Genomic DNA, 14,388 nt, shown 5'->3' on the forward strand with positions numbered 1-14,388 from the left:
TAGATTACTTTCTCTCCTGATTATATTTTCTTACATAGACTTCCTTTGTTTCTATGTAAAGCATAAGAGAAATTTGGATGCTTGTAAATTCATTCTCCCAACTGGTTCATCTGCTGTTTCTTTTTTCTTTTTTTTTCATTTTTTTCTATTCATTTTTGTTGTTGTTGTTGTTGCTAGCCATCAACTGAATTACTCTTAGTAATCTAGTTGGGAGAACTGAGAGGAAAATGCACACATACATATACTATACATTATGAAAACTCATTCCATAATACTTTCATTTGTGGATTGGTAAAGAAGAAAATGTACAGCAATTACTGGGAAGTTTGCTGAGTTAAAAGCAAAGAGGAAAGTGAAACAGATAAGCTAAGAATTCTTTTTCAGTGATTTAGATTAGATCATAAATATTTCTGAAGTTAGAGAACTTTCCCTTTTTTCTGAATTAGTCAAATATAAGTGATGGTTTATTCTTTTGTCATTGACAGTCCTATTAAAAATCCGTGCTGTTTCCTTGTTTTGTAGAAGAATGTCTTCCAAGCAAGCCACCTCTCCATTTGCCTGTACAGCTGATGGAGAGGAAGCAATGACCCAAGATTTGACCTCAAGGGAAAAGGAAGAGGGCAGTGATCAACATGTGGCCTCCCATCTGCCTCTGCACCCCATAATGCACAACAAACCTCACTCTGAGGAGCTACCAACACTTGTCAATACCATTCAACAGGATGCTGACTGGGACAGTGTTCTGTCGTCTCAGCAAAGAATGGTGAGCTTTTAAAATCTGGCCACTGTCCCTGAACATGTCTGTTATTATGGGCTCATTACAAATACGTGTTTTAGAGAAAGCTCAAAATTTGTAGCATTAGAGTTATTTGTGTTCAGGCCTTGGTGGCTCAGATGGTAAAGAATCCACCTGCAGTGTGGGAGACCTGGGTTCAACCCCTGGATTGGGAAGATCCCCTGGATGAGAGCATGGCAACCCACTCCAGTATTCTTGCCTGGAGAACCCCGTGGAAAGAGAAGCCTGGTAGGCTACAGTCCATGGGGTCACAAAGAGGTGGACATGACTGAGTGATTAAGCACAGCATAGCACATGAAAATAGCCACCATGTCTATTATTAATATAGTACTAGTTAGTGGGAAAATTGGAAAATGGTTTGTGGTTTAGATTTTGTCCATTATTAGGTCAACTTGCCAAAAGGGATTTAGTTTGATTTTGAGGAAAATTTGGTTATCTTATTCTCTGATTCTCTGTGTTTAAGATAGTGAACTTAATAATAACACAAAATAGGTATGATCCAATAAAATGTGGTTGTGTATTAATATGGAAAAATTATAATAAGCAAACATACCTATGTGAATGAGGTCATAGAGTGAATACATCTTCAGTAAGGAAATGTAAGTATTTATCATTTTTAACAGTCATTCTTGATTAATAATAAAGCTTTTCTCACTTATGTGCCTACATATTAATTTCAAAAGGACATGCAAAGCTCCTAAGTATCATTCAGTCAAACTGCAGGATTTTGCCCTAAAGGTAGAACAGCATCAAATTCATGCAATGTATTAGCCTACTTTCTCATGTTAAGTTCTACCTGTAACCATTAAAACAGGCACCATAATAAGCGACATTATTTATCTAGTTTAAAGCAAAAGTATTCAACTTTTTAAACATTTATAACTGAGTGAAATCTTAACATATTTTATTAGATTAGGAATTTAAAACCCTGTTTTACGTGTCTTAACTCTTGGTTAAATTAATGAAAAATATTTTAAGTGGGAAATGAAGAAAAGTTTTATCCTTTAATAAAAAATTAAGTAATATTTAAAAATGCCTTTTTTATATTTAAAAATTCTTGCTCTATTGTCTCAAAACTAGTTCAAAGACTTAATTCCATAATTTATGGAAGCAGACATTTTTCTTTTTCAGATGATTTCTCAGTCCCAATTAGTACTCTGAAGCAATAGGTGAGAAATCGAGAATTGGACTAGACTAACTTCTAGACCAACTTTAGATTCAAAGGGGATCATCATTATACAATTAGACCCACTGGAAGATTTGTTTTCCTTGCATAGGGAAAAGAAAAGATATGGTTGGAAAGATTGTTTGGGACCAGTTATCCAGCAAGATCTTATATTAATAGATAACTTTATGGAAGTGAGATTTGATTCTAAGCAGAATAGGAAGCCTTGAAGTGTTTAAGAACTTTAAAAAGAGAATTTCTGACTGTATTATGAATAGATGGGAGGGAGACAGAGTGAAAGGAGGAAGATCTGCGGGAAAGCTGTTTGAGAAATCCAGGAAGAGATGATGGTGGCTTGGATTAGTGTAGAGGCAGATCAGATAAAGAGAAGGGATGGATTCAAGATATATTTTAACTTTTATGCCAAATATACTTATGGACAAATCAAAATGACTGCACTGGAAAATACAAGTTGAGGCAGAAATAATACAGTTCAGATTTTACTTCTTTAGAGCACTCTTTACATTTTTCTTAGTAAAATTTAGTTTGTATATTAGCAAGTGCAAAATTGCTTTGGTGATTTAGTCTCAAAGTTTTATGATCTAATATTTTGTCAGAAAATAGATATTAATAATTTGCTTACCAAATTTATGTTAAGTGGGATTTATGGTAGCATAAAATGGTTTAAGCATACAAATATGTTATATTAACATAAAAGAAATCATATTTGCTGGAAATATTTTCAAACTTTCATTCTCTTCTGATAGCAATCATTACTTTCCACTGGAGCCTTTGTATATTCTGATTGTCTGGAAGCCAAAATATTTTGTTTTAGCTCCCACTCTATGGTATTTCCCGGCTATGTACTTATATGGTATAATAAAAGGATTTAACAATTGGGAAATAGCAGCTGCACTTGGAAATTCCCTTTTGTGCTCCCTTTTCATTTGATAGATTCAGTAACATATAACAAGTGAAACATCAGACCTGTAATGACTTATACCCCAAGGATCATATCACTGACCAAGTTTCTCAACCAAGCAAAGGAAAACAATAGACGGATTTTAGGTTTCTGGACAGTCTTGCAAACATATATACAGAGAATATGAGTGCTGGGGTAGGGTAACTATGGTTAGAGTAAAATTTAATAAACACTTAGCCTCATTCCACATTCAAGTAAATTAAATCCAGAGTAGTTTTTATGAAGTTAAGTGAAACTTTTAACTCTCTTCAGTGGATCGTATTTGTTATACATTGTAATTGAACCTGGTAAAATCAGCATGGAGCAATAGGAAGCAACAGAGTGTCTGGAGTGGAATGGGTGAGGGAGAGAATGGTATGATATCAACTCTAGGAGGCAGGCAGATGACAGGTACTGCGGAGTATCATAGGCTACAGTGAGGTGTTTGGTTTACTTTAAGTGAAGGAGGAAGCCACTGGAAGATTTTAAGTAGGGCACTACCATGATTTGATTTATTGTATTTTGAAAACATCATATTAGCTGCTGTGTACAGAATGGATTGTAAGAGATGACACCAGAAACAAGGGCACTTATTAAGAAAGCCGTTGCAGTAGTGCGGGTGAGAGTTTGATGATGAGTGAAGGAGGGGGAAGTTAGGGAAGTCATTCTTTGAAGAGTTCCATAGAGTCTGAGGATGACAAGATTCACACAGAGGGTGAGTAGGATATTTTAGGTAATATACACTTGGGTAGAAATTTAGTCAATAATATTTTATAACACAAAGTAAAGTTGATGAGACCAGGGCGTGGGGAAAGATAGGCAATGCTCCGGCACCAAGAGTGTTCCATGTGAGGGCAGAAGCTTTTTGCCTAACAAAGAGCTGTTTACAGGTGACTTCTGGGGTAGTTATGGGAAGGTGGTCTAGATACCAACCTTGTCTCGTATAAGATCCCCAAAGTGACAGGATTGTAAGTGGGACCTCCTGCATGCATGTGTACCCGTGCACTTGCATGCATTCTCATGTTATACATCTTAAGACAAATGGGATTATATGCATTTGGCTTTTAATTACTAGTCTAATTAGGTAGAAATAATCATACTGGACCCTCAGGTCCAGATATCAGAATCCCTTATTTTAGAGACCTATTTAAATTCCTGAAAGTTTTATCTCCTAGATAAGTTTTAAAAGTAATTTTCCACTATAAATAAAAGATGTTAATAAATCCTTAGTTGCAATTTAAATAAAATAATACGCATATTGAGATATTTAATAAATAACTGTTGGGAATAATACTTCCCTGCTTGCAAACAATTTCTCCTCTCTGTCTTTCTTGCTTTCAGTTCAGCAAAGTTGCTAATCCACTCTAAAACATTCTATATAGTTCATTTTGAGTCATAAAAATTCTGGTGTGGATTTTGCACCTTTTCTAGAATGGAGCCATTGCCATTACATGATAACATTGTCTAGGAACTTTGAGTGAGGATTTAATCCTTTCCAGTCATGCTTTATATTGTGAGAAACTTTTAGAAGGTTTCTGATTTTGTTACTTTTAAAAGATTTTAAAAACTTGAATTACCATGATTTTGATAAGATTTAGTCACTTAAGGTAGTAGGCAGCACTCCAAATTTATTTCCTCACTTTTATTGAGACTATGCTTTATAAAATGTAGTGAAACCTACTAGTTCTCCTGGTTCAAACCACGTGTGAGGCTTATGTTCACCTATTTGGTACCTGATTGGGTCTGTGAAGCACTGGGGAAAAAATACATACACTAGCAAGGTTTAGACTTGAGAAATTTAGTTATTCAGTTCACTTCAGTTCAGTCGCTCAGTCGTGTCTGACTCTGCAACCCCATGAATTGCAGCACGCCAGGCCTCCCTGTCCATCACCAACTCCCGGAGTCCACGCAAACTCACGTTCATTGAGTCGGTGATGCCATCCAGCCATCTCATCCTCTGTCATCCCCTTCTCCTCCTGCCCCCAATCCTCCCCAGGATCAGAGTCTCTTCCAATGAGTCAACTCTTCACATGAGGTGGCCAAAGTATTGGAGTTTCAGCTTTAGCATCAGTCCTTCCAAAGAACACCCAGGACTGATCTCCTTTAGAATGGACTGGTTGGAGCTCCTTGCAGTCTAAGGGACTCTCAAGAGTCTTCTCCAACACCACAGTTCAAAAGCATCAATTATTACCACTCTCATTTTGGGATTTTTGGATATCCATTCACTTTAAGTAAAATTCAAACCTAGACTTCTGTTAATAAGTGAAAACGTTCCTCCTTGCCCCTGAGTTGTGAAACATTTTCGAGGAAGCCCTATGGATGATTTCCCATTTTCTATAACTCTGAAACTATGTTAGCACACAGTATTGTCCATCTTTAAATGCATCTCAGAAACATAATGACAGAAATTTACTTACAGTTTGGACCAAAAAATAAAGCTATATTTTATGGCATGGTGTGAATAGTGAAATAGACAACTAATGCTGCCTAGATCAATGTGTTAACATTCAGTTCAGTTCAGTTCAGTCGCTCAGTTGTGTCTGACTCTGGGACCCCATGAATCGCAGCATGCCAGGCCTCCCTGTCCATCCACCAACACCCGGAGTTCACTGAAACTCACGTCCATCGAGTTGGTGATGCCATCCAGCCATCTCATCCTCTGTCATCCCCTTCTCCTCCTGCTCCCAATCCCTCCTAGCATCAGGGTCTTTTCCAATGAGTCAACTCTTTGCATGAGGTGGCCAAAGTATTGGAGTTTCAGCTTCATCATCAGTCCTTCCAATGAACACCCAGGACTGATTTCCTTTAGAATGGACTGGTCGGATCTCCTTGCAGTCCAAGGGACTCTCGAGAGTCTTCTCCAACACCACAGTTCAAAAGCATCAATTCTTTGGCACTCAGCCTTCTTCACAGTCCAACTCTCATATCCATACATGACCACTGGACAAACCATAGCCTTGACTAGACAGACCTTTGTTGGCAAAGTAATGTCTCTGCTTTTTAATATGCTGTCTAGGTTGGTCATAACTTTCCTTCCAAGGAGTAAGCGTCTTTTAATTTCATGGCTGCAATCACCATCTGCAGTGATTTTGGCGCCCCCCAAAAATAAAGTTTGACACTGTTTCTACTGATCACCTTTATATATGCACATCTTGTTTATCATTCCTGCTATTAAAAATATGTATTTAATACTATAAAGCAATTATCCTTCAATTAAAAAATAAATAAAAATTTAAAGTATATTAAAAAAACTTTCCTAAAGTGACTCATTTAAACAAGCTGATTATTAATACAACTTTCTAAGTATACTTTTTGGAAAAGTTTTCTTACTTAGCTATTTTCAAAATCTTTATCAAATGTAGAAACATTGACATGCTCTGGAATAGCTGGCTTTTCCCCCCTTGGGCAAGAAGGAATCAGGTATGCATGCTGATTAACACACTCCAGTCATTAACGTTTGATTATGTGGGCTGCCTATTGAGCACCTGCCAAAATATAAAAACCCAGTACTTTGCTACATCTGTGTTTTGGATTTCTTTTGTATTTTGATAGTTCAAGGAAAATCAGATCCCTATATATATATTTTTTCAGTATAATAAACTTGTGTGTATATAATGTTTTCAAGGAGTTGGGATATGCTATGTTTATTTTTATTTTAATCTTTGAGGCTGTATAAGATCCAGTGACTAGGGTTTGCAGAGCTCTGACTGTAACATGAATCTCTTAATGAACTCCATCATCATCAGCATTCACTTATAATTTGCAGCATTCCTTCATGTTCATAAGGATTATCTTTTCTGGGATTCAGCCAATATTCCTCAAATTTGCTTCATTTTTGCGTCATAACTTTATGTGTCATAAATATTTTGTTTTCATTTCTTTCAACAATATGCTGTTAGTGTACACCTCATCGTGATGTTAGGGCTGCTCCTATGGTTTGATTTTTTCCTATCCATTATCCATTGGCAAATATTCCTTCAAGACCAAAGTGTAGCTTAGGACTTATGGCATTTCCAGACACTTAGGAAAAGTCACTTGTGGATAATTATTTAAAATCTAATTGATGACTAATAGAAAATCTGTTGTAATCTAGTCTAACAGAAGAGCTTGATTGAATAGGCCTGTTCTCTTCAGGTTTTATTTTCTTGATGGATTTAAATAGCATTTGAATATAGTAGGAGATTTTAAAAGTAAGCTTCTTGTTAAAATTGGTCAGTATCAATCATTGGAAACTGATCTTAGGACACCAGTAATTTTCTGATTAAAGCAGAATTTCACAAACAAATTTCAGTCTATAGGTGATTCTTATTAATGTACACTTGCTTGTGCAGAATTCCTTCTTTCCCAGTGATGACTTGGATACATCACTGTAATGAAACACCATAACTTGAATAATGAAATCTGCATATTTCTATAATACTTCTAAGCAGCATGGTATGGAAAGAAATATACATGTGTATATATAGCATGCAGTTAACTATTTACATGACCAATTTGAACTTTTTCAAGATTAGAATGAGATATGAATCTTAAAGTCCTTCTAGATCAGCATGAATAAGATTTTGGTGAATATTATGGCATATTGTTTTGGGAGGAAAAAGCTGGGGTTGTGTTTGCACTCCTCCAGATCAGCCTTCTTAGTTTAATTTGAAGAGGGTTACTTTCCATAAAGTCAACTTAACATGACAAATTCTGGTACCACCATTTATTTGGAGATAAGATTGTAAGGGCTTTCTTTGATTATTGAGTCAATCCACCTGCACTAAGCAGGAAAGACCCTACTTTGTTCCTTCCATGAACGTATCTAATCTTTTTGGAACACATCTAATGAATGTGCCTTAATTACCTTCATATGTAAATTATCCCACTGTTTGTCCTCTGCAGTAAGAACTTTTCCTTGCTTTCCAAGAGAGATGTTACCTTTTAAAAGATGAACAACTTCAAGCTATTATTTCTTTGTTAATATAGATTTCAATGTGATGACATATTTATTTTTTATACTATTAACCTTTTAAGCATTATTTTGGCATTACAATAGTTCCATGACCTCTAGGCATTATTTTTCTAGATGATGCAGATTAAGTTCAATAGTAATATCTCTGTGTAAACCACATCTTCAAATCTGAAGTATGAATTACAGATTTTTGCTAATAAAAATTGTATAATCAGGTAAAAATTAGAAATGAATATTTATGCATGTCACCTATCTTATTTATATTTCATTAGTGCCCTAGAAAATGGGAAACCCTATTTAATAAAATGATTAGAAATTATTTTGTAAACTTTGCTTTGATTATAATTTAATCAAATTTTGGGGGTTTTAAAATCTAATTTTTACTGCCAGTGTACTGAGAATACCTGGAATACAATAGTTTCAAGTTCATCAAACTTTTGGGAACAAATGTGCACTCAGTCAAGCATAGATAGTTGATGGTGTTACGCATGTTAATTGCTTAGTCTTCCCCAACTCTTTGCGACCCCAAGGAGTGTAGCCTGCCAGGTAGGTGCCTCTGTCCAAGGAGTTCTACAGGGAAGAATAGAAGAGATTAGTTTACCTTGAAAGACAAAGAATTAGGACTTTTTCTTTGGAAATTAGTGTTATTTAGGAATTATTTGGTTCATTCTAGTGGTTAGTTAGTAGTTTCTCCTCTGTTCATGGAACTCTTCAGGCAAGAATACTGGGATAGCCATTTCCTTCTCTAGGGGACCTTCTTTGACTCAGGGATCAAACCTGGGTCTCCTGCGTTGCAGGAGGATTCCTTACCATCTGAGCCACCAGGGAAGCCCAACTGTGGGCCAGCCAGAATTAAACTAAAGTAATTCATGAACAGATTGAGGAAACTTTTGCTCTTAAATTCAGAGTTATTATCTGGCCTTCAGTTGTATAATTTTTTTGTACCTAGTGTGCTTCTACCAAAATGCCTTTCTTGTTTTTTGTTGTTACACTAATATATTTTGTATGTGAAGTTGATTAAAGATGATTATATATTTTGCTTCCTGAAATTGACAGTAAAATTGGAGTTTAGATTTCTTTTTGGCTACTATTTTCTTGGATCCATGAGGAATGACACTGCAGGGTAAGGAATGAATCTGAATCTGAGTTTTTGGATTTGGGGAAATTAACAGAGAACAATAAAAATTTACACCCCTCTCTTACTCAGAGAGAAGGGATGGGCTTTATGATTATAACTGAGCCATCAATTCAAGGTTGTGTGTTGTTTTTAGGTAGAGCAATCACAACCTCCAGACGGTGGGGATATTTGCCACCAGATTTGACTTTTACTTGCTGCTTTGTAGTAAATTAGCAATAGTTTTGTGCATAGTTTTCCTTTTTCTAGAAATGTAAAAGCATTATAAGCAACGTAGGCACTGAAAAATCATTTTTGATTTCGTTGCTTGCTCTACTGTGAAAACTTAAATCAGAGAGCTAGAGATAAAAAAATTCCTAGATTACAAACAGTCTTGTTATGCCATTATATATATTTACTTGACATATTAGAAGGAAATTAAAGTTTTTGTGGTGAAATTCTCAAAATTAGGAATTTTATTTGGGCAAGATCCTAGAGAAGAGAAGAGATTGTTGAGTTCACAGAGTGGCTGGGAGGGCTCAGTGTGTAATGATGTAAAGAGCAATCTGCTCTCTAGTTTTCCTTCCTTAGGCAAACTAGGCCATGAAAGGACTTCACTGTTAATAAGAGTGTAATCTCTCTTAAGGAACAAGTGGATTTGACCAGTCTTGACTGGGCTCTGTAATGTTAAGATTTGTGAGGAATGAAGAGTCCACTATGGGCTGTTTCTTTTTTTATGTATGACCCCAGCCTCATCATTTTTAAATAGGCAAGACATAGGTAGTTATTATATTGATAGTTGTTTCTGGAGGCTTAATTATTACTCATTTTCCTAGTGGATCCCAACTTCCTTACTTTTTCCCTAAAAGCTTTATATTTTATTTTCTGTTTTTGCTGAAACTACTCTAATACCCGTGAATGATTGTCTAATCCCCCTTTCTTATAATGGCCCCAGTTTCTGTCATGAATTAGAGACAGGTTTCCAAGAAGCTGGAGTAAACAACATTTTAAAAGATTATTTGTGCCTTTCTCCAAGCACTGGTCTCTGCCACTGTGAGCAGGGATACTGATGGCTGCTCACTGATCATAGTTGTGGTTGATGAAATCATCTTCATCATATAAAAGTGCAAGGTAAAACAGCAAGCACTGGTGTAGAAGCTGCAGCAAGTTATCCAGAAGATCTAGCTAAGATAATAATAAAAAGTAGCTACACTAAACAACAGATTTTCAATGTAGATGAAACAGCCTTATTTTGGAAGAAGACACCATCTAGGTCTTTAATAACTAAAGATGAGAAATCAATGAATACCTGACTTCAGAGCTTCAAAGATAGGGCTGATGCACCCGGCAAATTGAAGTTGAAGCCAGTGCTCATTTACCATTCTGAAAATAATAGGGTCCTTAAGAATTATGTTAAATCTATTCTGCCTGTACTCTATAAGTGGAATAATGAAGCCTGGGTGACAGTATACCTGTTACAACATGGATTACTGAATATTTTAAGCCTATTGTTGAGACCTACTGCTCAAAATAACAAATTCCTTTCAAAATATTTCTGCTCATTGACAATGTATCTAGTCAGTTTAGAACTCTGATGAAGATGTACAATGAGATTAATGTTGTTTTCATGCCTGCTAAAACAACATTCATTTTGCAGTCCATGGCTCAAGGAGTAATTTCAACTTTAAAGTTATTATTTAGGAAATACATTTCATAGGGCTGCGGCTGATATAGATAGTGATTTCTCTATGAATCTGGGCGAAGTAAATTGAAAACCTTCTGGAAATGATTTACCATTCTAGATGCCATTAAGAACATGCATGATTCATGGGAAGAGGTCAAAATATCATTAATAGGAGTTTGGAATAAATTTATGAACCCTCCTTGGTAACTTTGAGGAGCTCAAGACTTCAGTGGAGAAGGTAACTGTGGATGTGGTAGAAATAGCAATAGAACTAGAATTAGAAGTGGAGCCTAAAGATATGACTGAACTGCTGCTATCTCATGGTAAAACTAATGAATGAGAAGTTGCTACCAATCGGTTAGCAAAGTATATGGTTTCTTGAGATAGAATCTACTCCTGGTGAAGACACTGTGAAAGCTGTTAAAATGACAACAAAGGCTTTAAAATATTACTAAACTTAGTTGATTACATAGCATCAGGCTTTAAGAGGATTGACTCCAATTTTTTTTTCAATTTTTATTTTTACTTTATTTTACTTTACAATACTGTATTGGTTTTGCCATACATTGACATGAATCCGCCACAGGTGTACATGAGTTCCCAATCCTGAACCCCCCTCCTACCTCCCACCCCATATCATCTCTCTGCATCATCCCCATGCACCAGCCCAATTTTTAAAGAAGTTCTGTGGTGGGTGAAATGTTATCAAAGAGCATTGCATACTACAGAGAAATCGTTCATGAAAGGAGAGTCAATTTATGTGGTAAACTTCATTGTTGCCTTGTTTTAAGAAATCACCACAGCTACCCCAACCTTTATCAACTACCACCATGATCATTCAGCAGCCATCAACACTGAGGCAGGACTCTCCACCAGCAAGAAGGTTATGACTTGCTGAAAGCCAGATGATGGTTAGCATTTTTCAGCAATAAACTATTTTTAATTGAGGTATGTACGTTTATTTAGGTATAATGCTATTGCACACTTAATAGACTATAGTGTAGTGTAAATAACTTTTAAATGCATTGAGAACAATTTGTATGACTTGCTTTATTGTGATTTTCACCTTACTATGGTGATCTGGAACTAAACTCACACTTCCTCCAAAGTATGCCTTTATTGTTAAAATCCAAAGCAATCTACAGCTTCAGTGTAATCTCTATCAAACTTCTAACAGCATGTTTCACAGAATTAGAGAAAACAATTCTAAAATTTGTATGGAACCACAAAAGATTCCGAATAGCCAGTCTGATGATGGGTGGAGCTCTGCTCCTGTCTTACTGGTTACTTGGCCTGAGGTGTCCAGCAGTAGAGTTTACAGACAGGTGGAGCTGGGTTTTGGTGCTGTGATGAGGATCTCTAGGAAATCTCACACTGATTAATATTCCCTGGTACCTGAAGTTCTTTGTTAGTCCAGCAGCTTGAACTGTATGCTGCCACCACAGGAACTCAGGCCTGACCTCTGAGTTGGTTGCATCGGAATTCCTTCCATCCTCTTAGGTGTCTGAGGTCCCCCTCCAGTGCCTAGTAGGTGCCCTACTTATGAGGAGGTGCAAACTCCATGTCCTCCTACTCTGCCACTTGACTCTACCCCCACCAAACAATCTTGAGAAAGCAGAACAAAGCTGGAGATACCACATGCCCTGATTTCAAATTATACTTTAAAGCCACAGTAATCAAAACAGTGTAGTACTGGCACAAAAAAAGATGGATAGATCAGTGGAGAAGAATTGAGAACTCAGAAATAAATCCATACATACAAAGACAATAAAGATTTGTTTTTTCAATAAATGAAATTGGAAAAGATGGACAGCTACATGCGAAAGAATGAAACTAAGCCACTATCCTGCTGCTGCTGCTGCTAAGTCGCTTCAGTCGTGTCTGACTCTCTGCGACCCCATAGACGGCAGCCCGCCAGGCTCCCCTGTCCCTGGGATTTTCCAGGCAAGAACACTGGAGTGGGTTGCCATTTCCTTCTCCAATGCATGAAAGTGAAAAGTGAAAATGAAGTCGCTCAGTCGTGTCCAACTCTTAGCGACCCCATGGACTGCAGCCTACCAGGCGAAAGGATGAAACTAAGCCACTATCCTACCCTAACACAAAAATTAACTGAAAAAGCATTAAAGTCTTGACTGTAAAACCTAAAACCATAAAATCTCTAAAAGAAAACCTAGGTGATAACCTCATTGACATCAGTCTTAGTGATCTTTTTTGTGAATCTGACTTCAAAGGCAAGGGCAACAAAAGCACAAATAAACAAATGGAACTACATCAAACTACAAAGCTTCTAGACAGTGAAGGAAACCATCAACAAAATGAAAAAGCAACAAAGCAAACTACCAAATTGGAAAGATATTTGCAAATCATACAGCTGATAATGATAAGGGGTTAATATCCAAAGTATTCGATATATATACACACACATATTATATATAACTCATACAAACATCCTGATCAAAAAATGAGCAGAGGATATGAATAAATATTTTTCCAAAGAAGATTATGCAGCTGGTCAACAGGGACATGAAAAGATATTCAACATCACTAATTAAAAAAAAATTTATTAGAGTATAGTTGATTTACAATATGTTACTTTCTGCTGTCCAGCTAAGTGTATCAGTTATACACACACATATATCCACTCTTTTTTTTCCATATAGGTAGAGGTATTATAGTGTATTAAGTAGATTTCTCTGTGTTATACAGTAGGCCCTTATTAATCATGTGTTTTTTGTATAGCAGTGTGTTTACGTCAGTCCCAATCTCCCAACTTATCCCTTCTGTTCTTTCTCTCCTGGTAACCATCAGATTGATTTTTACATCTGTAACTCTATTTCTATTTTGTAAATAAGTTTCATTTGTACAACTTTTTAAAGATTCCATATATAAGCAATATCATATAATTCTCTAACTTACTTCAGTCAATATGACAGTCTCTGGGTCCATCCATGTTGCTGCAAACAGTATTATTTCTTTTTTTATGGCTGAGAAATATTCCACTGTATATATGTACAAACTGAAACACGGAACAGATCAATGGTTATTAGAGGGGAAATAGGTTGAGGGGGTGGGTGAAATGGATGAAGCAAGTTAACTGTATGGTGATGGATGGTAACTAGACTTGTGATTTTCACTCTGTAGCATTAAACAATTGTTAAATTCTAATGCTATATACCTGACACAGTTAAAAAAATCTAATATAACTAGCTATTAAATTAAAAGAAAGGGGGATTTTGTTCTAGAGTAGAAGAAATTTAAGAGTATAGCCAAATATAAACCATAAACTTTGATGGAATCAGTTTTGAAAAAAATATTTTGGGACAATTGTGGAAAGTTTAATATGAGTTGTATATTAGATGTCTTAAATGAAGTATTCATTTTCTTAGGTATAATACTCATATTGTGGTTATGTGGGACCACATCCTTATTTTCTGCAGATGCTTGCTAAGGTATTTAGGGATAAGATGGAAATGATGTCAAAAATATATTCTTAAATGTTCCAGCAATATAATTAGAGAGAGAAATGCATATATATAGAACAATATGGCAAATTATTGATAATTGTCAATCAATCCAGCTGTTCATTATAATAATATTCATTATCTTAGTCTTTCTAGCTTTTCTGAGTGTTTAAAAGCTTTTTCCTAATAATATTTAAAATGCCCATGTAGCAAAAAATGAAAGGTTTGAACTATAAACACCAAGCCTCTTGCT

The 14,388-nt window shown here is 35.9% G+C and overlaps 1 protein-coding gene across 4 annotated transcripts in view; it reads left to right on the plus strand.

The window, feature by feature from the left end:
• Nucleotides 1-526: 526 nt before the first annotated feature.
• SOX6 (SRY-box transcription factor 6) overlaps nucleotides 527-14,388 on the plus strand; it is a 408,021-nt gene continuing 394,159 nt past the window's right edge. For all 4 annotated transcript variants that reach the window (XM_068988346.1, XM_068988348.1, XM_068988347.1 and 1 more), the window contains exon 1: nucleotides 527-763. In XM_068988346.1, the coding sequence (XP_068844447.1) occupies nucleotides 527-763 (237 nt within the window). The remainder of the gene's footprint in view (nucleotides 764-14,388) is intronic.

Source organism: Capricornis sumatraensis, chromosome 16 (genome assembly GCF_032405125.1).
Source record: "Capricornis sumatraensis isolate serow.1 chromosome 16, serow.2, whole genome shotgun sequence".
Lineage (NCBI taxonomy): Eukaryota > Metazoa > Chordata > Mammalia > Artiodactyla > Bovidae > Capricornis > Capricornis sumatraensis.